At 39.4% G+C, this 23,681-nt stretch overlaps 1 protein-coding gene across 7 annotated transcripts in view; it reads left to right on the forward strand.

Moving 5' to 3' along the window:
* The window catches only part of LOC149151393 (uncharacterized), a 344,366-nt gene that overhangs the window by 95,382 nt on the left and 225,303 nt on the right, over positions 1-23,681 (forward strand). For 6 of the 7 annotated variants that reach the window (XM_089439365.1, XM_089439364.1, XM_089439362.1 and 3 more), the window contains 2 exons: positions 19,218-19,316; positions 19,565-19,729. In XM_089439365.1, the coding sequence (XP_089295491.1) occupies positions 19,218-19,316; positions 19,565-19,729 (264 nt within the window). The remainder of the gene's footprint in view (positions 1-19,217; positions 19,317-19,564; positions 19,730-23,681) is intronic. The other variant, XM_089439363.1, reaches the window with a different exon arrangement.

Genomic DNA, 23,681 nt, shown 5'->3' on the forward strand with positions numbered 1-23,681 from the left:
TTTTGTGTAGGCTACAATGTATGTATTTCAGTATTTGCTGTAGAAAACTGCAAGTAACTTGTTCAAGTAATTTAACAAGTAGGTGAAATATTATGAGTTTGCTGCAGTAGGAATCGGGTATTCGATTATTCACAAGAGGCTCATTCTCCACCATTCAGATAGTAGAGATTGGGATCTACATCACTCTTGATGAATCCCAACTGCTGCAAGTAACTGTCAATCCGACGTACCATGGTCTGGGTGCCTGCTTGAGCCCATATAGGGCTTTTTTCAATCTGCATACATGAGTGCGCTTCTCATGAGTTTCGAAGCCTTGACGTCCATCTGGTGAATTTCCCATCCCATCTACGCTTCTAGGGATATGATGGATCTGATAGAGGTATATCTGGTAATTGGGGTGAAGGTCTCCTCATAGTTTATTCCTTCCTTTTGTGCATACCCCTTTGCCACGAATCTAGCCTTATACTTCTCTACACTACCATCTGCAGCGTACTTAATCTTGTAGATCCATCTGGAACCCACCTCTGATCTATCTTCTGGTCTAGGCACCACCTCCCGAACATAATTTGTCATGATAAAACTGTACTCTTCTACCATGGCATCCACCCACACCTGATGTTGTGCGGCTTCCTGAAAATTGGAGGGTTCTACAACCTAAGCCACCAAGGCTTGGAATCTGTTAGGCTGCCTGCGCTACCTCTTGTCAGTTCTAGGAGCTCCGACAAACTTTTCTGCGTCCTTCAAGGTCTGATGCAAATCCTTACTGGTTCTTCCACTGGTGGTGGGAGGTTCAATTTGTTCCTCCACCTGTTCTTGCTGCTCTATCTGCTGAGAACTTCCTGGATCTCCTATTGCTGAGGAGATGTTGGTGATAGTCACTGTACTCGAATCCTGTGACTGTCCCCCTGCTTGTTCTACTTGCAGTCCCTGTTGTTTTTGGACTAACGGAACATTTGATGACTGATCTCATGCAGGCATCTCTCGAGATCTTCTGAATGCTCTGTCTTCCATGAAATTTACATCTCGCCTCACTACAATCTTCATGTTGCTAGGAATGTAGATTCTGTATGCCTTTGAGGTCTCGCTATATCCTATGAGATACCCCTTTTTTGTAGTATGATCCTTTTTGTTTCTGATTTGCCCAAATCGCACAGAGTTGCGGGGCAAAGAGCATACGCAGAAATGAAAGGTATAGATCCGGTAATAAAAAACAGAGAGCTAAATAAAGCGAAATAAACAGAGAGATGAATAATTAATATTGCAAATAAAGACTGTATACCTCAAGATCTTAAAAATGACGTAGCTAGGGCTACCGGAAACCTTTTCGCGCGAAACGAGAAGGGTGCATCACTGGAACAGATGCTTCTAACACAATAGAGTAGTTCTCTCGGCCCGAAAGCAGTCAGAAACAATAGATCTAGGAAAAGACAGTCGGATGTAGTTGTATTGGCTTCAGATTTGGATCACCAACGGATGCGGCCTTCAATTTCGCTCTGATACCATGTAGGAATTTACAGGGTAAGTTCCTCAGATAGAACACCAAAGGATACCGCTCACAAACAAATCACAAATCAATACACCAGTATTCTTGACGTGGTTAAAACCCTCAAAGAGGGAAATAGTCCACGACCTGAGCCAATGCGGCCACTTCAGGCAATTTATTAATAAAAGAAAGAAAATTTACATAAGCTTCTCTCATGAACAGTCATCCTAGAAATGACCCTCCATGCTCTTTAAATAGAGGTCATGGACCAATCAGGTGTTAAGCCACAGATCAAGTGTCGGTAATACCGACGAGAGAATGAACTGTCAGATCACTTCATGTCTAGAGCATATCGTGACCGTCAAATTGTAAGTTACAAATGTACATAGTAAAGAAACACACTTTACCTAACTCTACACTAGACCAAGTTATACTTAACTATTTCCTATGTGTCGGAATATCCTAACATCCCCCCTTAAGAACAACTTGGGATAGGATTGAAGGATGTACAAATATGACACAATAGGAGAAGGAAGGAGGCATTAGAGCCTATGGTGCCACGCAGAGGCAACACAGTGCTTCAGAGGGAGTCCGCAATTTTGCTGGGGAGTAGTCGAGATCTAGTGCCAGAAGCCGGGGTGTGAGTCCGGAAGGCCAGGGAGTCGAGTTTCCAGTGGGCAGAAGATCAGAAGGAGAGGGTGACACAGTCCCTTGAGCTGTGACATAGTGACTGCGTGAGCCCATGCAGAGATAGTGTAGGGAAGCTCATCTAGAGCCCGGATCAATGTCGGATCTTCAGTGACAGTGTGAGATATTTTCTCACTACCTCTTTGCCAGTTTATTCTCTGTATCGGATAGCCAATTTGGGCATCCAATGATTTGTACTCAGATTACTACTGCATAATAATCAAACCCTCAGCTACTGCATCGATTTTCCCACATTGGGTTTATCCAGGGACGTTTGTCCAAAAACAACGGTGTAATTGTGTATATGTTTATTTCTCTCCTGTGCAGTATTTTATTTCCGCAGTATTTTATGTTGTGAAGGCTGCATTAACTCTATAAATAACTTGATTTAGAAATTAACAAGTAGGATAAATTTAATCAGTTGCTACAGTAGGGATTCGGGTCACCAAATTTTCACAGCATGGGGTAGTGATAACTCCGTGGATTCCCTCCTCCAACTCAATCGTGTGCTCAAATCCCCTATCTGGTGGACAGCCTGGAGGGATGTGTCAAAAAACTGTTGGGTACCTGTCCAATATCGCTTGAATATCTGGGTGAGGTGGTCGATGAAAGCCTGAGCTCCACAGCGCAATCTATATCCTCGTGACGCAAATCAGCCTCCATCTGGTGTGCTGACACTGTCTGCAGTGGGTATGAATGCATGCCCCTCAACAAAACCAACTTCCCATCTGACCCTGTGAACTCCATCTCCAACCTTCTCCAGTGTATGGTGACCCCCAAGGGAGTAAAGCCACTGGACACCCATCACTACATTCGTGTCTGGGACATCGACTACAAAGAAATCATCTGTCATTGAGTAGTTGCCCATAATCACAGTCATATTGGGGACGTATCTGGTGCACTGCGTGGTTCTGTCTCCATGTACTAGAACTGAAAAGCCCTCAAAGGTCTCTGTGTGTATCCCTCTCCTCTCCACCATCTGGGCATCAACAAAATTGTGGGTAGCCCCACCATCCACCAGCACTGATACATGCTGTCCCTGCACCATGCCTCTAATCCTCAACATCAGGTACTTCGTTACTTACTGAAGTGAAGCAATAACTCCTACTATGGGCAAAAAATGGCCTCCTCCTCCAATCACTCGTTGCTCACTGTCACCTCCATTTGCCTCCTGCTCGACATCATCCTTCGGTTCACTATACGAGAACACCTCTATGTAATGGGCCTTTCCCTTGGTGCACCTGTGTCCCATTGCCCATGGTTCCTGGCACATGAAACACAACCTCCTCGTCTGGAGGTCTCTCCTAGTCTCATCATCCAACTGCCCACACCCTAGCATCTCCCTCTGTGGCTGGGTTCTGGTATCTCTACCTCTCTGTGGGAAGATAGGTCTAGTGGGCATTGGTGCTCTTGTCTTGGGAATTGCACCTTGCAAGTCCCGAGCCTTGCTCACCGCATCTTGGAGCGAAGTAGGTCTATTCGACCTCACTAATCCATGCAAGGGCTCAGCTAAACCCTCCACAAACATGAAGACTCTCCTGGCCTCCGACAGATCTAGCACTGTCACTGACAACCTCAAGGACTCTGCTATGTATTGCTTTGAGCCTCTTGTTTGCTTGAGTTGGCCCAACTCTCTGAAGTGTCTCAGGGTCTCTCAGGTCAAAACGCTCCAACACCCTCCTGGTAAAGACCTCATAAGAAGTCACACTGGCATGCCCCAAAGTGAATAGCATGAGCATCTCCCTCCAAGTGAAAAGTAGTCATATCCCTCCAAGTGCGAAGTAGCCGTCTTAATTGCTTCCACTTTTGTCATCTGGTTAAGGTGAAAATAGGTGTCAAGTTTTTCCACCCATGCCCTAACGGTGCACTTAGAAGAGCCATCAAAAGTGGGAAGGTACAATCTCCCAATTGTGCACTGTAAATCTGTGCCCTGCGCAAATGAACCACCGAATCCTTTCCTTTATTTCCATGCTTGAGTTGGCAATAGTCCTTGAAAGGCAAAGCAACTTGAAACTCTTCCCCGATGGACAAGTATTCACGAAAATAGTCCCCCATAGGCATCTCATCTGTGTCCGGTTGTTCCCCAATTCCTACAGTCATGAACGCGGGCATGGTAGACTTGGGTGGTCCACTGTAAATGGTGGGGTGGCTCTGAGGAGTAGTGTTATCTGTATGGTGGGATGCACTTGAGCTCTCTCCTCCCATGAACTCCCTATGGCTGTCTCTGATGCGTTATTGTCTCATATCCTCCATCACCTCCTTTTGCCCCCTTACTAGATCATTCAAAGCCTTCATGATGCTCTAAAAAGTTGTCGTCCTTGCTAGTGTTCCCCTTGACTGTCTCTGTTACTTCCTGCTTAGGGACCTCCGAATTTGGGGTAATCTCCAATTTCCTCCCTTTGCTCCTGTATCTATACTTCCTGTATGTTATATTTTGCTCGTCTCCTAAGGTCACAGAAAGAGTTTTCCCCACAGCTGGCCAAATCACAGCTCTGATACCACTGTAATATTCCTACCATAAATATTAAGTGAATAACAAAAGCATGAATCATAAATAATAGTCAAAATTTTAACACACAATATAATAGAACACATGAGAAATTGCATCGAATTTAGAGCCATTTTATTATTGTGAGCAGAATGGAGTAGAATAGATAGGAATAGAGGAACTTGGGCTTGCTACAGTAAACAAAGTGAAACCCGGGTGATAATAATGTTGCCTAAGTGTTGGAAAAGCTCCTCTCCAAGATTTGTGCTGACCTACAAATTTACCACTGCTGCTACCAGATAGGAAATGGGAAATTTGTCTGCAAATGTGTTCAAAAAATTCTAGGAAATTAGCCGGTGCCTTTTCTCGCCAAGCCCAACAAAACCCAGAAAGGGTTTGGCCCCAAACCAACCCTCTAGGGAGCTCACAAAATAGTGTGAATTTGCCAGTATCCTTTCTTGTAAACATTGTTGGAAATTAGCTATAGAATACCCTCAAATCTCCTCCCAAATGCTGACAAGAATCCCTGTAAAATTCCTCTTCCAATTTCCCTTTTTACTCCAACCCTTCTCACCTTAATTCCCTTTAGCCCCTAACCCTTGTGCAATCTCTTCCAGTGACCCCTACGCAATCTCTGCTAGTGACCCCTGCCGAAGCCCAGAAATGCACAAATTCAGCCTAAAGATCCTCCCCACAATTTGGCTTGCAAATCACCACAAACCTCCAGCGAAATCCCAAGAGAAAATACTCCCAAAATCTTGGAACCTGATACGCAAGGACGCTGTCTCCTCAATGGGGTGCAAATTTCTCCTACTGTGCTCAGATAACACGTACAAGTGGATGAATACTCATGTAAACAACTTCGTAGCAACTCGAAAGGAAGGCAATGACTTTCCTAGGGTGATACTCAAGGTTCATCGAAGAAGAGTTGGAAATTCTTGCTTAGAAATTCCCTTGTGCTAAGTAGCACTCATTGACTTGGCTAAAAAGCTCAAACGAATAATGTTTAAGTTTTCAATTTGGCAAAAGACCCCAAAATGGAGCTCCTCCCTTCTATTTATCTTCGCTACCCCTTGTGGGCTCCGTAATTTGTTCTCCCTTTTCTCTCTCCTCCAAATCGAATTTCCTCAAGGGAGTTCGAATTCCCTCCTTGAGGTGGTCCCTACATTCCACCATCCATTTAATTTTTCCTCCTTCCTAATATTTGGGAGCCTCCTTCTCACAAAAATTGCATTGATGCCTCTTCACCCACTTTTCCTAAGTTTTGTGCACAGAATTTGCCCATCGTGAAAATTGCAAAAATATGGAGCTACTTAGCAAAATTTATTTAGAGGGAATATTACAACCCCATACAGATTTAGAGGTACAAAATGGGTATATGACAACATTAGACAAGCTGGTCTCTAACAGGGAGGAGTGTGCTAGATTGCGTGGATTATTAGGCAAATACTTCACTAGCACTGGAGTGTTTGGTTCTTTGCATGCAATGGAAGATAGGGACAGATTGGATGCTGTCACATGGTGGGACATGTATGGCGGCCAGGGACTTTTGGCAAAATTGGAAAAAAAGTGCTTTCACAGGTTGTAAATACTTCTTCTGCAAAGAGGTGTTGGAGCACCTATAGCTTCATCCATAATGTGAGAAGAAATTGCCTCAATGAAAACTAGGTAGAAAGCTTGGTTTTTGTGCACTACAACTTGAGGTTGTTGACACATTATTGTGAGCGGGCTCATGTTGATACATCATATATGACTTGGGACAACAACCCAGAGGAAGATAATTTGGAGGATGGAGCTATACATCTAGAAGAATTGGAAATAAAACTTTTGAAAGATGATGATGAAGCAACAACAACAACCATGCCACCCCCATCATCCAGTAGTAGTGCTTGAGTTCCACAAGCTTTGCCTTTGTTGTCGCCACCTCCATCTACATCCTCATGTGGAGGTCATGTGCCTTCTAGTTTTGGTTTTGGACATGGTCGTCCGATTATGCGGGAAGAGACTCCTAGTAGACCACCACAAGCTTCTCAAAAATTAGACATATCTCGTGGCAAGGGCCTGAGGAAGTAGTAGATAATAGATTTACTTGTCTTTCCTAGTTTCTAGTAGTTTTTATAACTGTTGACTCTTTCATATTTATTATGATATTTTTTGTGAACAATATATGACATTTTAAGTTTGAAGTTTGAAGTTGGCAATTATAACTCATTGGTAATGAATTATGAATATGATGCTTCGTGAAAGTTGAAACATTTCATTTCATGTTAGATAATGCTTCGTGAAAGTTGAAACATTTCATTTCATGTTAGATATTCTTTGTTATAGTTTGGCTACTTGGTAATGGTAATGGTTACAAGTACAACGCTATTGATCAACGATGATAAATGTTATATATCGAATTTTGAAAGCTTGAAACTTTAAGATTGATGAATTGTGAGACTCGATATGTTGTATCTTACTTAATACTAACTTGTGGACGTGGTTGATGAAGATTATAACTTCTAGATGATTGATGTTATATGGTTTAATCCATGTTTTTATGCTTTTTATATCTAATTCATCATTCTACATGCTTTTGTTGACATATATGCATCAAAATATATAGAAATATATATTATATAAATATTCGCTCCTGATTTGCTCTTGATCCAGGAGCTTTTGAAAATGTCGCTTCCCGCTCCTACTTCCTGCTTCCGCTCCTGCTGCCAAGCAACCTTGTGCCTATGTTAGCCCGCTTGTGTGAATTATAATTTCATGAATAATTAAGTGGTTGCATTTAGGTTGTATAAATCTCTAGTGTTATGCTCTCTGATGATAAATGGTTAATATAGAACAATTGAGATAGTTCCTTGGTGAAATTGGTTCAAATTGGGTGGTTAATAGAAGTATCCCATATCCTCAGAGTGTACACCTCAGAGTGTATGTAATGACTGTGCTAAATTAAAGAGTCATTAACTAAACTGTAAACCTGTAACGATCACTGAACTGTGAAACTGTAAAAATTACTGAACTGTTTGAAACTGTAAAAATTACTGAACTGTTTGAAATGGTATTATTGAATTGATGAAGTACTTACCTGGCCTGCTACGGCTGTTGCGGTGAGGGTGCTTCAGGACTGCTCCAGCGCTCTCATTACCAAATAACCAAAACCACCCAGCCAAACCGAATATACCTAGATACTCGATCCAGTATGCTTCTCGACCGATGCATACCGCTCCCCCGTGCCCAGAAACTTCCAAAACAATCAAGGCTCAATAGTTCCGAATCATAACCAGTATGTATAAATTTCTCCTTCCTCCTCCAACAGCACCCGAATCAGTTCTTCCCACTCTCAGCAAATAGCCGCCAAGGCCAAGAACACCCCCGGACTCCCTTTCTTCCCCCTCGGCCTCTTCTTATGTACCCATTATAAGCGGTGGTTCTCTCTCCATCTATGAGTCCACCGCTTCCCTTCTCAACGACACCTGCTCAATGTGCCGTTTCGTATCTCTCCTTCAGGATATTTTGATATGAGTCACTTTACTTTGATTAAGATTTTTTTATATTTTTAAATTAAAAGTCCTAAGTTCATACATAGGGCTTTATTTGATTTAATTTATCTCTTTAATAATCCATTCATACTTTATTTAAAAATTGCTCAAAATAGATAATTATATAACCGGATTTTTTTAAGAATTTACATAATTCTTTTCATTTATTTTCTTTATAACCCTTTTACTTTACACTTTTAAACTTAATAACATTGGTAAGCACTCATTAATTTAAGTAATATGTGCTAATGGGTGAATGCGATTTTTTCTATACGGAGGAGTGTCAGGATATTTATTATTTTAGGTAACTTAGAATATAGCTACTAGTGCAGTGCATGCGATACATGCATATGTAGCTATCATATGCATGCATCGTATGCATGCTAATATTCTCGAGCTCTCTAGATTAATGATGGGTCATTACATACACCCCTCCTTCAGAAAACTTCGTCCCGAAGTTAGAGTTCAATACTTATAATAGTGATTAGTACATTCTTGCTCGGATTGAGTATTGAGGTTAAATTTTTACTTAATGAGAGAACACTATAAAATTGGCATTTTGAATACTTTTAGGTTTATAACTTAATGATCATGTTTTACTTCATCAGGCCCCCCAGGCTATCACTACATCATCCTATCCTTCCTAATCTCTTCCGCTCCCATCCTATCCGTCCTCTACTGGAGTATGCCATGGCGTCAGTTATACTGACCTTACCATTCATAAACTCCAAGGGTGACAGCGTTGGCTATACCGACCTGATCCCTAGTAGGCATCTGGCAGTTATCATCACACGTCTAGGGGAGCGTGACTCGCACAGTCCTCCCATGACTCCAGGGTTCGGAGGATAAACGGTGGGCAACACCTCCACCCCTCCCAGTAGAATCAGGGTTAATACCCTATCATGGAATCTCTTTGAGCCTTAATTGTTCTGAAGTTTCTGTCATCACGTGGTCATTTCGGTAATGAGATTTTATCTGCAATCATAAACACTTGTCCATGCATTTATAACATGTGCATTAATATTTTCAAAAACACATAGCTTATGTATATTTCATACATGTTATCTAAAGTATAACATACCTTGCCATAATCTATTCATGTCATTAGCTTTCATATTCATAATATAATCATTCTTTCGTGTATTGTTTGTGCATAAAACTCATGACTTTAAATTTGTTAACTGACACTTGATTTTTGATCTTACGGACACATATCGTTATGTTCCAAACTTTCATTGATCTGAATGTGTTTGCTCCAGTAACAACTAACTGGGTTATTGTCTTACTTGGTAACAAAATGCATCATATGGATAGTCATTAGCGAAGACAAATCTCAATTCCTTCTTTTTAACAATACTGTTACTTGTTGTGTTCTTTTATATATAAATTGATTGAAATACCTAGCTCAAGTATGGTATGCAACACGTTTGGGGAACATATTTTGAACTGAACATTTCCTTTAACCATAATACACCGAACATTGCTCTATGTTTAAATAGTAGTACTCTTTCAATACCTTGGCCCTATGGGTTGAATTTATGCTCATGGAACCTTTGCTCAGGTTGTATTCATCACTTATCTATTTGCTAAATTAGGTCTGAATGTTACGCAAAAGCTTAGCTAAAACAACTACTAATGCTTTAAAATTAGAAAATATGTTAACCAAAGGACCAGCCAGCTGAAATAAGAAGGAATTTCCACGAAAACAAAACAGACGAGAATAGATAATTTGGAGCAGGTTGTAATCAAATTGGGTGCAAATCCACATGATTCCTCATCAATACAAGCCTTGATTAGATCAAGAATTACAGATATTCAAGTGCTCAGGAGAAAACTCAAAATATCAGCTCTACCGCATGTTCAAACACCAGAGACAGTACAGAAAGAGAAACAACAATTGCTATCCCTGATTATCGACCAAAATAAACAGGTATGAAAACAGGATCAAAAGTTAAGTAAAAGAGAAGAGTGAGCATATATGTGCAGCAATCACTGCTGAAGCAACGACTACAGGGGGGATCCATCAGAGAAGTTAGCAGAGACTTTGTCACGTCTGAGCATTAATATCAAGAATTTGATAATCTCAAAAGATGCTTTCTATAAAGGATAATAAGATAAGGGATTTCAAGGATGAATTAGTAGGTAAAATGCGATCATAAATAAGGAGCAAGAAATAAAGGTTAAATGTAAAAAGAATTTGATTAGTTCAGAAACCAATTAACAGGTACACAGTCACTTGGGGTAATTTTGAGTAGGGAAGATATTATATGTGACTCTTTAGAGGTCTCTTTTGAATGTTATTTGTCCACTGTATATATTTTCTGAAGTAAAAACTATTAAGAAAACACCTACAGAAGTTTTCATACAACTTGAAGAAAGGTCTCATAGAATAATTCATACAAACTCAAATACATCTCCTATGTCGAGAAGTCAAAGAGAAATATCTTCGCTGTTGACAGGTACAGAGGAGTGAGTCCCCTGGTAATTATAAAGGAGGATGACTAAACATTAAAATGAATATCCAGAAGATCGTAAGAATATAAACATCATTACCCATTGTTTGTCATAGGAGCATAAATAATAATAAAAACGAATCCATCCAAGCAAAGTATACCAATACAAGAGAATAACATCAAAATATTCAAGAAGGTACTTATCTCTAGAGAATATGTCAACTCCTTTTGTTCAATTCTTCAAGGAGTTAATCTCGTCCATATTATCATCATCAGGAAGTCCATATCATATCATCAAGGAATTCACAGCTTTAAGTAGCATCTGTTTTAAATCTATGCCTTTGAATAATTTCAAGTATATCATACAATGTTGCAAATATCATGTAGGTGCTTACATCACCTAGGGACTGTAAGGACTTAGGAAACTCGTAAAAATTATCAGGGAATGAAAATGTTGACAACTCAAATCAAATTAAAATATTCCCCTAATGAAGTTACATTCACCTTAAATGTTTTCAACATGATCCAAAATAAGATAGGTAAAGAACATGTCTAATTTTCAAGGACATTTCCGCTTGATAGAAGATGAATCTAATTTCCAACAGATTTTTAGATAAAAGTTAAGTGGCATAACCATATATTAAGAAAAGGGTTTCCAGGTATAAGCAATTCACAGAGGTAACTGCAGATTTCTGGTAGAACCAAAACTACAATTATGCCTAGGAACCGGAAGGGACAGAGTAATAGTCACCTTATCAATTTAGAGATACACACTAAGGTAGCTGATAGACCCAAACATTAAGGTTAGAAGACCAGAGAAAGGCTAGATTAGACTATAAACAACAACAGATAATGGTTCAAAACCATGAGGGGCATACCATCTTACTAAATAGTTATCCCATGCAATCCAGATCTTATATAACTTATATAAAGATGTCTGTAAGCTTCAAACTAAAATGCTTTCAGAGGAATATGCTTTTTGACAAAAAAAATAAAATAAAATAAAAATAAAAGAGCTTGCTATAGTACTCTAAAGTCTAAACCATTTAGGGGATAAGTATCCCTGAAATAAATGTTTCATGGAAGCCAAATAGCCAGAATATTTGCTGCCTTAAATATACCGATGACACTTTTAAACTGATGTGAAGCAAGTCTAGAAATTTATAGGAAGAGGCCATTATCTTTTCAAACACAACTATGAGTAAGCACATTAAATCTCCGAACGGTAGAAAAGATCTTTAATAGCATCTCCTTATGCTACAGTTCTAGCCTTGTAGCAGTATCTACAAAATCTTGGATTTGCTTCATGGTATTTGTTTTCCGTATCTCTCTGTTATGCGTTTTAACATTATATATCTCACATTCAAATGTATTGTAAATTTTTTTTTGAAAGTTGTTGTATCTGAATATGAAACTATATCAGGCTCCATAACTGTATGATGTATCCTGGTAACTTACCTGTAACAGTTTGACTATGGGAATGCAAACAATAATAATAGTGACAGTAAGAGGAGGAATCTTCCTAGACAAACACGAAAGGCACAAGCCATGAAAGAAAACCAGAATTGCAACAAGAGGCAGCATAAAACTTCAACAGACTACCTACCGAATCACAACAAATGACAGCCAATCCAGATGTCATATACAAAGTACAAATCATTTTTGTCACTCAAATGAAGGTTTCACATTCTCTCAAACAAGTGCTCTTGTATGGTACAGTTTCCATATTTAGGTATGAAACTAAATGCTTTGGACACAGAGTATATTGAACAGCATTCCTGACAGAAGCCTCACACATAGAAGATTCATTTTAGTTCTGTCATACACGTTAATTATTCAGACTCCAGAGGGCCCATTTTCATGGAATCGGGGACATGTTAATTATTTTGCATGGATTGCTGACAACTTTGAATGCATGCTATGATTCTTATTATCATTCCTTGCTTCATGTATGATGAGAACAGGAACTCCAAATGAGGATAAGATTTGAACAAGTTGATTGGAAGGATCATTTAGATCAGGAGAAAATCTGCTCATTTAGCAAAATAATTACTGTGACTAGACACCTAGTACTTCATCTTATCATTTATTCAAAGTTCAAAATTTCAGACAATAGCCAAAAGCCAACCAAGTATCACATATTTGTATAAAATGGCACACATAGAAGAATACTATTTAAACTATGAAATGGAAAATCTATACATGAAGAAGTAAACCAATGCAGTGGAAAAACAAATTATACAGCACATTTATACTGAAAAGACAATATCTACACAAGCAGAACATGTTTTGATAAAAGCACAACATTCTCACCTTCCTAAATAATACCAGTAATGTTAATAACAAATGCAGAAACAACTAAAATCTGTATATCAAAATAATATTCTAACTGTAATAGCAGCCCTAAATGCTGGAGAACAGCCCAAGAAATTATAGAGTTATACTCACACAGCAAACTCAAAAGTAACCATTATGATGTTTGGCAAGAAGTCAAAAGACATAACTTATGCTACCAAAACCTGACTAGATAAGCAAACCTCGAATGAAAACTAAAGCTTTATACAGCAACATGAAAAAAAAAACAAACTTAAGCAAATGATGAAGCATCACTACAAAGTTACAACAGAAAAATTGCCTTTACAGTATTCCATTTAGCCCCAATACAGAGAAACCATATACTAACAGAAAACAAAATTATATGGTAGCTCATTTAAATCATAACTACTTAAAGACGAGTGTCACAATCTTTCTGAAACTTACCCTGGAAGGCTTCATTCTTACAAAATTTGACAAAATTGACTCATCTGTAAGTGAAATAACCTCTTGTAATTATAAACTTTAACTTAATGCAAGCCACTTGACTTTGCTGCTTGTCTTCTGAACGACAAGATTTATAACATTTTACATCCTGTGCAGAGTGCTAAGAAACAACATGATTTCTGGTGAAATTCCTTCGTACATTGGAGAATTTAGTGGGCTGCTACTTTTGTAAGCCACTGCGGTTTATTCTTGTTCTAGATTGTAGGATTATGGCCTACCCTGGATCACTCTCATAACTTTGGAATCTTTATATTAATCATGTTACACGTTCAATGGTTTAAGGAAAAGAATTAGATTGGTCTCTTGCAGTATAGAGGAGTTGGGGATAAAATTGTCTTACAAACACAATCATATGAGTACATGCAACAAATCGGAAATAGACTATTTTACACTAGAACAAACCTATTTTTTTTTTTACACACTATAGCGCATTCAGAAGAACAAAATGAACTGCCAAAATCACATGTAGAGAGTCGTGCATATACAGTTCAATATGTGAAATCAAAATCTAACCTTTTAATTTTGTTGGACATGGATGCCACTTCTATTCCTTATGTTGTAAAAGGAAGGGATTCATTGTGTGGGAGATATTTTATAGATTTCCAACAGAGTTTTCTTCTTTTTTTCTTTTCCATGCAAGAAGCAAAGGCTTCTATTAATTTAAGGGAATGCCTGTAAGATTTGAATGTCATACCTTTGAAAGGGAGAATAACCGCCCCTATAGTCTTTGCATTGTATATAATTGTTGCTGAAGCCCAGGGCTATCTATCTAGAACAGTACGGTGTAGGAGCTTATTAATGCATTCCATTGCTAGACTTTGACAATGGGGAAGATGGTTAATAACTACTTTCTTGATGATTCTTTCTTGTCCAGCTTGGAAGATAAATCCTCAAAGGATAATAGGTTGGACTGCTTACAATTTTTTTTGAATTTTTAGCTTCCAAGATTGAAAAGGAAACATCTCAAGCTTTTTGGAAACATAATCCGTCATGAACGTTGAGGGCTTCCCAACAACAATAGGTTCTTTCTGAGTTGACCCTCTTAATGCGCCAACCATAGAACCACCATCTGCCCATTCTTGAGCATGTCCAAAGTTTCCGGCACGCCGGCAATTAAACTGTCGCCCTTCCATATCACGCCGTCACAGTCGAATATGAAAGTCTCACCGAGTTTATCAATTCTTCCGCGTCGCTAAGGCTTGGCAATGTGGGCATCACGGACGCAGACCCAGCAGCGGATGGCACGAAGGGCGATACGGCAGCGCTGGTCGGCATCCCCATTTTCCTCCCCAGGCACTCCGCCGTAGAACCTTCAAATTCGTGAATATCTAACGGATTCTCTTCAAAACCAAGAAAATCTCCGTTTATTTAAGCTAAACGGCGGGCACCGATAGAAAATCTCCCTATGTCGGCGAGTAATGACACATAACAGCCCATGGGGCACGTAATTCTTCACGCGTCACTTAACTATCAGACTCACGCTTTATTTTAACACGCCATCGTTTAGCTGGCATCGGACAAGTCGAAATCCATCCATTGACATGAGCCCATCCATTGAAAGTCGGTTCGATGTTTAACGCTGATGTCGGTGCGTCTGAGTCCATCCATTGATAGTTGCACATTCATCTCGGACAGATCACCAACAGTCATCGTTCCAGCCATTATGCCTTGTGAGCACAGAGCCATAGCCGTTGACAGTGCTGTGCTGTCGAAATTTGGTCCGCCACTGTGCCACAAACAAGGTGAAAGCACCATAACCGCCAACAGCAAGAGATGTAACCCACGCAAGTGGAGCACCAAACTTGTATGTTTAAAATGCCTTGAAAACACAGCATTCCGCAATTTATTACAAGCCGAAGCACCTCCTCGTGCAATACCATAGCCAATTAGAGCGGCAATAGGAGTCCCCAGAATGCTAAAAGAGTTGAATTTGACACTGTAGTGACCACAGTTGTGCTGGACTCCCAGGTGGTCATACTGTCTCCACAGGTCAACATACATCACTGTGAGATGAATAGGTGTTTTAATCCTTTTAGGCTGCGGTCCAAGGTAATGATCCTTCTTAAATTATGAGATGATAAGCCTAATAATCCATTGATCTGATTCTCCTTCATGCATTGAAAAATGTAATAAGAGACTCGGCTCTTCTCCCTTTATGACAGAGGCTTGAGTTAAGTTCCATTGAGATGAAAGTGAGCTAGGCTTCTTTTCAAGGCTGACTTGAATGGTTAAAATTTTGAAGAGAAGCTCGGGCCTCACGTTTAGAAGATTATGTACAGATTCATGCTCAAAATATCCTTTCAGCAAAGTCGATTCTGGACTAAACACAGGAGAAGACTGTTGTTTGCGGGCTCTCATAGATGCATATGTATCAAACAATGCCAAATAGTTTTGGATCATAAACAGAAGATTTCTTTTCTTCTAGGATAGATATAGTTGCGAATAGGAAGGCCTTGAGTGCCTTACTAGAACAAACCCTTCACAAAATTTTGATAAATTCATTGATCAAACATGATTGTAGTGTACATACCAAGGATGAGAAGATGTTCAAAAATTCGGACATTTGGATCAACAATGCAGAGCTAGAGGTTAACCTTCATTTCAAAGTCAAGGGAAGCGACTTCTCTTCTGAAACACCTTTTTATCCTTCATTGTTGTACTCCTCATGCTTTCAAAACAAGTCAGCTTCAAGGGTGACTGAGCATACTCGGACTGTGTAGATATATGTGGCCCAAGGCTGAGTTACAAATTCTTGGACTCTCCACAGATTTATAATGTTGCAACTTCGTAGTTTAATTAATTTTCTTCAAACTTCACTGGCCAAATAAAAACTCTGTATTACTAAAGAAAACTAATTATTATGGAGCTCTCTGTCACAGATTCACAATGCATCTGGCTACTATGACTGTGACTGTGTACAGATGTTATTGAGTCTCCCACAGTATTAAGCTAGACTGTGAACTCCCTCATGTTCTGTTCTTTAGTATGGTTTTTTTTTTGATATCCGATTTATATCTTACTGCAACTTAACAGGTCCGAAAGTTGAACCAGCTCTGATACCATATGTAATGACTGTGCTAAATTAAAGAGTCATTAACTAAACTGTAAACCTGTAACGATCACTGAACTGTGAAACTGTAAAAATTACTGAACTGTTTGAAACTGTAAAAATTACTGAACTGTTTGAAATGGTATTATTGAATTGATGAAGTACTTACCTGGCCTGCTACGGCTGTTGCGGTGAGGGTGCTTCAGGACTGCTCCAGCGCTCTCATTACCAAATAACCAAAACCACCCAGCCAAACCGAATATACCTAGATACTCGATCCAGTATGCTTCTCGACCGATGCATACCGTTCCCCCGTGCCCAGAAACTTCCAAAACAATCAAGGCTCAATAGTTCCGAATCATAACCAGTATGTATAAATTTCTCCTTCCTCCTCCAACAGCACCCGAATCAGTTCTTCCCACTCTCAGCAAATAGCCGCCAAGGCCAAGAACACCCCCGGACTCCCTTTCTTCCCCCTCGGCCTCTTCTTATGTACCCATTATAAGCGGTGGTTCTCTCTCCATCTATGAGTCCACCGCTTCCCTTCTCAACGACACCTGCTCAATGTGCCGTTTCGTATCTCTCCTTCAGGATATTTTGATATGAGTCACTTTACTTTGATTAAGATTTTTTTATATTTTTAAATTAAAAGTCCTAAGTTCATACATAGGGCTTTATTTGATTTAATTTATCTCTTTAATAATCCATTCATACTTTATTTAAAAATTGCTCAAAATAGATAATTATATAACCGGATTTTTTTAAGAATTTACATAATTCTTTTCATTTATTTTCTTTATAACCCTTTTACTTTACACTTTTAAACTTAATAACATTGGTAAGCACTCATTAATTTAAGTAATATGTGCTAATGGGTGAATGCGATTTTTTCTATACGGAGGAGTGTCAGGATATTTATTATTTTAGGTAACTTAGAATATAGCTACTAGTGCAGTGCATGCGATACATGCATATGTAGCTATCATATGCATGCATCGTATGCATGCTAATATTCTCGAGCTCTCTAGATTAATGATGGGTCATTACAGTGTACAAAGGTTATTGGGTACGCCATAAAGCAAGAAGACTATATCCAATGCCATTGTTTAGGTAGAGTTTGCGGTTCATCCTTTTTCATCTTGAGACCATTTTAGATGGGTCTCATTATTGCATTGCTGGTGCTTCGCTGACTCAACTATCGGTAGAAACTGTTATCCATACTTCGTTTACTGCTCTGTAGAGGCCCTGACCTCGAATAGACTTATGAGATTGGCTCATGGTCGGTGGTTTTTAAAGGTCTCAAGACTATTGCCTGCCTTCATTTGGATATACTTTTGGTACCCTTGGATGTTTTCTGTTGAAAAAGCAGGAGATGAATGATATTATCAGAGATTACATTTACAAGCAGTATATCTAGATCACTTGGTTTGACCCACCAAGGGGTTTGAAGCCCAATGGATTTCTACAAAAAACAATTCTTGGTGTTGAGAGAGGAGCTCATTGCTCAACCCCATTTCATTCTACAACACTAGATGCATGGGCTCAGGATCCCTTGGACTAGTTTCGAGTAGGTTGTCAAAGGCATCAGATAGAGGTTGAGCATCAGTTTCCTTAGGAGGAAAAGATTTGCCCGCTTTGTCCTATGCAGAAGCTTGAGATGAAGGAGCACTTTATTTTCCAGTTCCCTGTCTACTATGAGATCCAGGGATGGTTATGCTGCCTCATTTGGGAGTCTTAGATTTCTCTCTCCATCTTCTTTTGGAACTTAGATTAGCAGTGCTCTCTGGTCTTCCACACTCAACCCTCCCCTATGGTTGGAGATTATTGGGATGATCACATCCTTTTCATGGTGTTTCTGGTAGTCAAGGGCATCAATGCCCACATAGATAGCAACACCATGCTAGTAGGGTCCAGATTTGGGAGACTCTAGGGGGGGCCTTCTGGCCCCCTTCGGTGAGACTCATTGGGGGCCTTCTGGCCTCCTTCGGTGAGGCTCATCTGGAGCTGTTGACTCAGATGTTGGGACAGGGACTGTCCTTCTAGTAGGCAGCAGCAAGCCCCTCGTGTTGTTACAAAGAGACATCCAATGGACCAGTTCTTCTAGCTCCTCTATTGGAGTTTCATTTCTCCGGCCTCAAATGCTAGGGGAGATACAGTTATGGAGGGGGATTACTCACAGAGCAGGTTTCCTCTTCTTCTGGTGATAGGTCTAGTGGGTACTATTCTCTTTGTGCTCTCCTTTGAAGCATCCCTCCCTCCAAGGAGTTTTTGACTTTGTACTCTTGGAGGTGCTTCTATCATTCCAACTTTTCCAGCAGTGTGTTATGTCCTTGTTTATAGAGTTTAGATCCTAGGTTAGATCTGTTTTTGGCTTTTATAAGAGAGGCCTTATTGCGCCCATAGTATATCAACACTTTTGTACTTAGCAGTTTCATTGACCTATTTGTGGTCATTTGTTGAACGTTAATAAAATTATCTTATCCTATCTTATCTTTATCAGGGACATTAATATGTTTGTTTTCTTTCTTAATTAGGAAATGACTTTGTTACAGTTGTCTAGGGCATTTTGGTTAGATTGTTCTTTAACTTGTATAATTTCAAATTTCTAAAGTTAAGACAGTTTTATATGCTTTTCGGAACCTTCGTTAATATATGTTTCTTATGCTTCAAAGTTCAAACTAAAGCTGTTTTGGTTTTTCTGCAGAGCCCATTGGTTGAAAGCACCTCAGTGAAATCTTCCCAATATATTAAAACAGAAGCTGAAGATTGTCCTGAGTATCTTTCTTTGGAGCCCTTGTGTAATGTAATTTGCTAACTTTTCGAGTTGTTTGAATCTCAAGTTCATATATGATTGGAACTCTTTGTCAGAATACTTAGCCACTGTTAATGTAAGTGTTCATTTTTATTTTTGCAACAATGTATTGCCACCTTCTAGGAAAATTTTCTCATGTTGGAATACTTAGCCATTGTTTAATTTGTTTCTTGCGACAATGCATTGGCACTTTCTAGGAAATTATTCTTATGGTTAGTTTTTCATTTATGAAAGTGCAGGAACACAGTGATCAAGAGAGACAGTGTGTGAGATTTTCAAGTTTTGTTAGAATGCGTGAGCTCTTACATGACAATTTAGAATATGCCAGAGACATTGCAGACATGCACAAACCTATGTTTCTTTTATTTGAAGGAAGAAATTTTTTGAAGAGGGATGAATGTCAGGTGAAGTTTCAGAAAATAACTTGAGTTATGTTGGTTTAGGAAAGTTTGTTTGTTAGAGGATGCTGTATTGTGTGACACAATTCTTGGTATTGTTTATATTTTGTAATTAGCTGACATGAAAGAAGTTACATTGACTCGAAAATACACATTATGAAGGACCAGTGCTGGACTCGCATGACTTGTGCTTCATCCAAAGTATACATCATTTTTTTATATAGAGGGAACTTTGAAGTTAATTGACTGTATGTCAAGTCTGTTTACCATACGATGAAAGCCTATAAAATGAAGGCATATTCATAGAACAGCTTACTTGACCAATAATCAAATAAGGGCAGGATGACCACATTTGAGACGCATTAAGATGAAGGATAATGCCATACGATTAGCATGGATGCTTGTCTACTTACATGCTAACGGTATGTAACATGTTGAATATAATGTTGCCTGTCCAGTGAGACACCCACCTTTGTGGAGATGCTATAATGCCACCAAACCTCATACGAGATCCTTTTGCTAATGGTCAGTGCTAGACAACTTTTCACCACTTCGCAGCTAGCTACTTGTGATGCATTATCTATGATTCCATTGCTTGAATCATATAGTACAAGGAAAGAGATTCTATCACATCGGAACTAATTTTCCTTCAGGCAATTGAAAGATTTTGTGCAATTGGCGCAACTCATCCCTAGCTGGAATTTTTCATTGGCTTGACATGTGGCAAACACGCTTGCTGGGTGCAAATATATATAGATAGATAAATGGTTAGTTCAAAGTTTCAAACTGATTGAGCTAACCCCGAGGTTATATATTATATACATATGGTCAGTTTGAACTGATTGATCTCTAGATGTAATTTCTCATTAGCTTGACATGTGGCAAACACGCTTGCTGGGTGCAAATATAGTTAGATAAATAAATGGTTAGTTCAAACTGATTGAGCTAATCCCGAGGTTTTAAATATATATATCAATATAAAACCTTGAGTTAGATCAATCAGTTCAAACTGACCATATATATATGTTGTGCAAATGGTGCAACTCATCTCTAGATGGAATTTCTCATTAGCTTGACATGTGGCAAACATGCTTGCTGGGTGCAAATATAGATAGACAGATAAATGGTTAGTTCAAACTGATTGTGTTAACCCCGAGGTTTTATATATATGTAATATAAAAATGGTCAGTTTGAACTGATTGATATAACCCAAGGTTTTATATATATAAAATCCCTTGGGTTAGCAGCTAGCTCAACTGGTTGGAACTGGTCATTTTGAAGGTGGAGATTGTTGAGAGTTCATGGTTTCAAGTCCGGTAGAGTCCCTTTGGGTTAGGGATACATGTTTTGCACTAGTGGCATTTACTCTGAGTGCCATTCATGGAATGCAAGGAAGTGCTTGGAGGGTTTCCCTAAGGCCATTTTCCATGGTAATATTAATATATATATATAACCATTACAAACAGGTGGCCACTATTATCTATCACGTCCCGCAAAAATGTACAATTCAGTACATCATTCTAGTCTTTTCCACTATAGCTCTAAGATTATAAGACCAGCATGTATGCATTATAAAGAACCCAACATAAATCATATACCAGCCACACGTATGGCATTTCACAGCAAATGAGTGAGACTGCAATCAAAATAGCATTTCACAGCAACTCCTTTTCTCTAAAATCACCATGAATGGAAAATATCAGTAATACCTCAAGTAGGAAACAAATTGATGTGGGAGCATTTTTTCAAGTCAACAAGACCTAGGTGTCTTGCCACATTTACTAAAGGGAGTGGGTTCCCTTAATTTAATTTAAGTCAAAATTAATGTAATAGGTATCTGATTTTCTTGTTGAAATAGGGATTTATTTAGAAAATCAAGAATTATTCCCTTATCGACATGTAATATGTTATTTGAAATGTATCGAATATTCAAAAATATGAAGGATGATTCATAGGAGGATTTTAGGATCTAAAGAGATCTTAGGAGATAGTTTAGGATCTGAAACCAATTATGGTATCAGACCTGTTTGTAGGGGGATTATTCATCTACTGCTCAATTGATGTAGATCCAATGCCTTTTACCGGATAGCTCTTGTTGCCACCAAGCTCCACAGAGTATGAGGACTTTCCTTTGGATAGGGTTTTGAGTTGCTTGTGATATCCAGTCATGTATTTTGAAGCTCCACTAGCTATCACCCATATATTTTCATCTTGAAATGTTCCGGTGAGGGCTGAGAACAATCCTTCTTTCTTTGAAGATTTGACATCTTTGGAAGAGGAGACTATTCCACACTGCTTTGAAACTTTGCTTGATGAGACTTGCTAGTGATGAACACTTCTTTTCAAGCTTCTTCATAATAGATTTGACCTTCTTCATGCCTTGTGCGAACCATAGCTCCGATACCATGTTGAAGAATCTAAGGAAAGATGACATTAATGATTCTTCTAACTATGATAACTGCTTGTGATGTCTTTTTACTTATTAGGATTATCTTCTTCTTCTTGTTATTATAGTGTGTTCTTCAATCATTAAACAACTACCAAAACGAGAAGATCAACAATGTTGAATTTTCTAAGTCTATCCGTTAGAAAATTAATCTGTATTCTGCTGGTTTATTTCTTCTACTTGTAAATTCTGAACAAGTTATTTAAAACATTTAAATACCGAAATAAACACAATACAATCACAACATCTACAAATCATCAGCTGAAAGAAAACAAACACACAAGTGACACCGTTATTTTTGGACAAATGTCCCCGGAAAAACCTAATGCGGGAAAACCGATGCAGCTATTCTGAGGGTTTATTATTATGCAATATTTCCTTGAGTACAACTGGGTGCCTAACCAGCTCACTCGACAGAGAAAAAATACACGACAACAATACCTCTCTATTCAGAAACAGGTATTCAGAAAACCTGTCCCACGAAACCCTCTCCAGCGTCTCTGAAGCTCTGCGCTGGCCCTTCTGGCCTCTGCGTCAACCTCCTGCGTCAGCCTCAAACCTCTTTGCGTTAGCCCTATGAGGCACTGTGCAGCCTCTGGGACCCTCTGCGTCACTCCTGCAGCCTTTGCGTGGATGACGCAGTCCCTCTGGCCTCTGCTCTCTCTGCTGGGCTCTGCGTGGCTTGAACTAGCTGCTGCCTCTCGCTCTTTGCTTCTGCGCTAGTCTCTTGGCACTGTCTTTGCCTCTCTGCCCTGTACTCACTGCCACTCCCTGCTGATCACTGATTCGACTTTGCTTAGCAACCCCGCTCTAACAAATCAAATGACTGATCACTCTCGTGTGTTCTCCAACTGACCCTCAAGCCTCTTCTTATACTTTTCTCATTGGTCCTTCAACGACCGAGATTAAATCTCTAATCAACGGCTAAGATTAGATTTGGCTTGATCCATGACTTTTGGAACCTTCTAACCTAGTTTTATATTAATACCCATTAATATTTTATTTTTCCTAAGTTTAGACTTAGGAACTCCATAGGAACTCCATTAAAAATATTAATTATTTTAATATCTCCCAAACTGGGTACAATCTGTCCAAACCATTTATGGGTCTTGGAGATCTTATGTGCTTTAGCCTCTCCACCAATTTTCATGGCTAGAGCACATCCGAAGCTACCACAAATCAACACTCCATCTTAGCGAGGACTGTGCTCTAGTAATACTCCTCACTGAGCATCACTCTGATTATCCGGCACCGGTACTTGTGCTGATGCTAGGCCTCCCCGCCCAACATCCTTTGCACTGTTGCATCCTGTACTGCTGCCCATGGCCCTCCCTCTACCAATGATGCATCCGTACGACAACTCCCTCTGCATCCGTGCTGTTGCTGGTCCATCCTCCCAAAGCTGCATCTGCACTGCATCCCCCTCTCATCATGCTGCATCGTGCTACTGCAAACTGCTACTGCACTGCAACTCAGTTACTAAGAAGTAAGTAATTGATCCACCCAACTTCT

This window comes from Pinus tabuliformis, chromosome 9, assembly GCF_031772625.1.
Source record: "Pinus tabuliformis cultivar Carrire ecotype Pingquan chromosome 9, CPIR1, whole genome shotgun sequence".
Taxonomy (NCBI): domain Eukaryota; kingdom Viridiplantae; phylum Streptophyta; class Pinopsida; order Pinales; family Pinaceae; genus Pinus; species Pinus tabuliformis.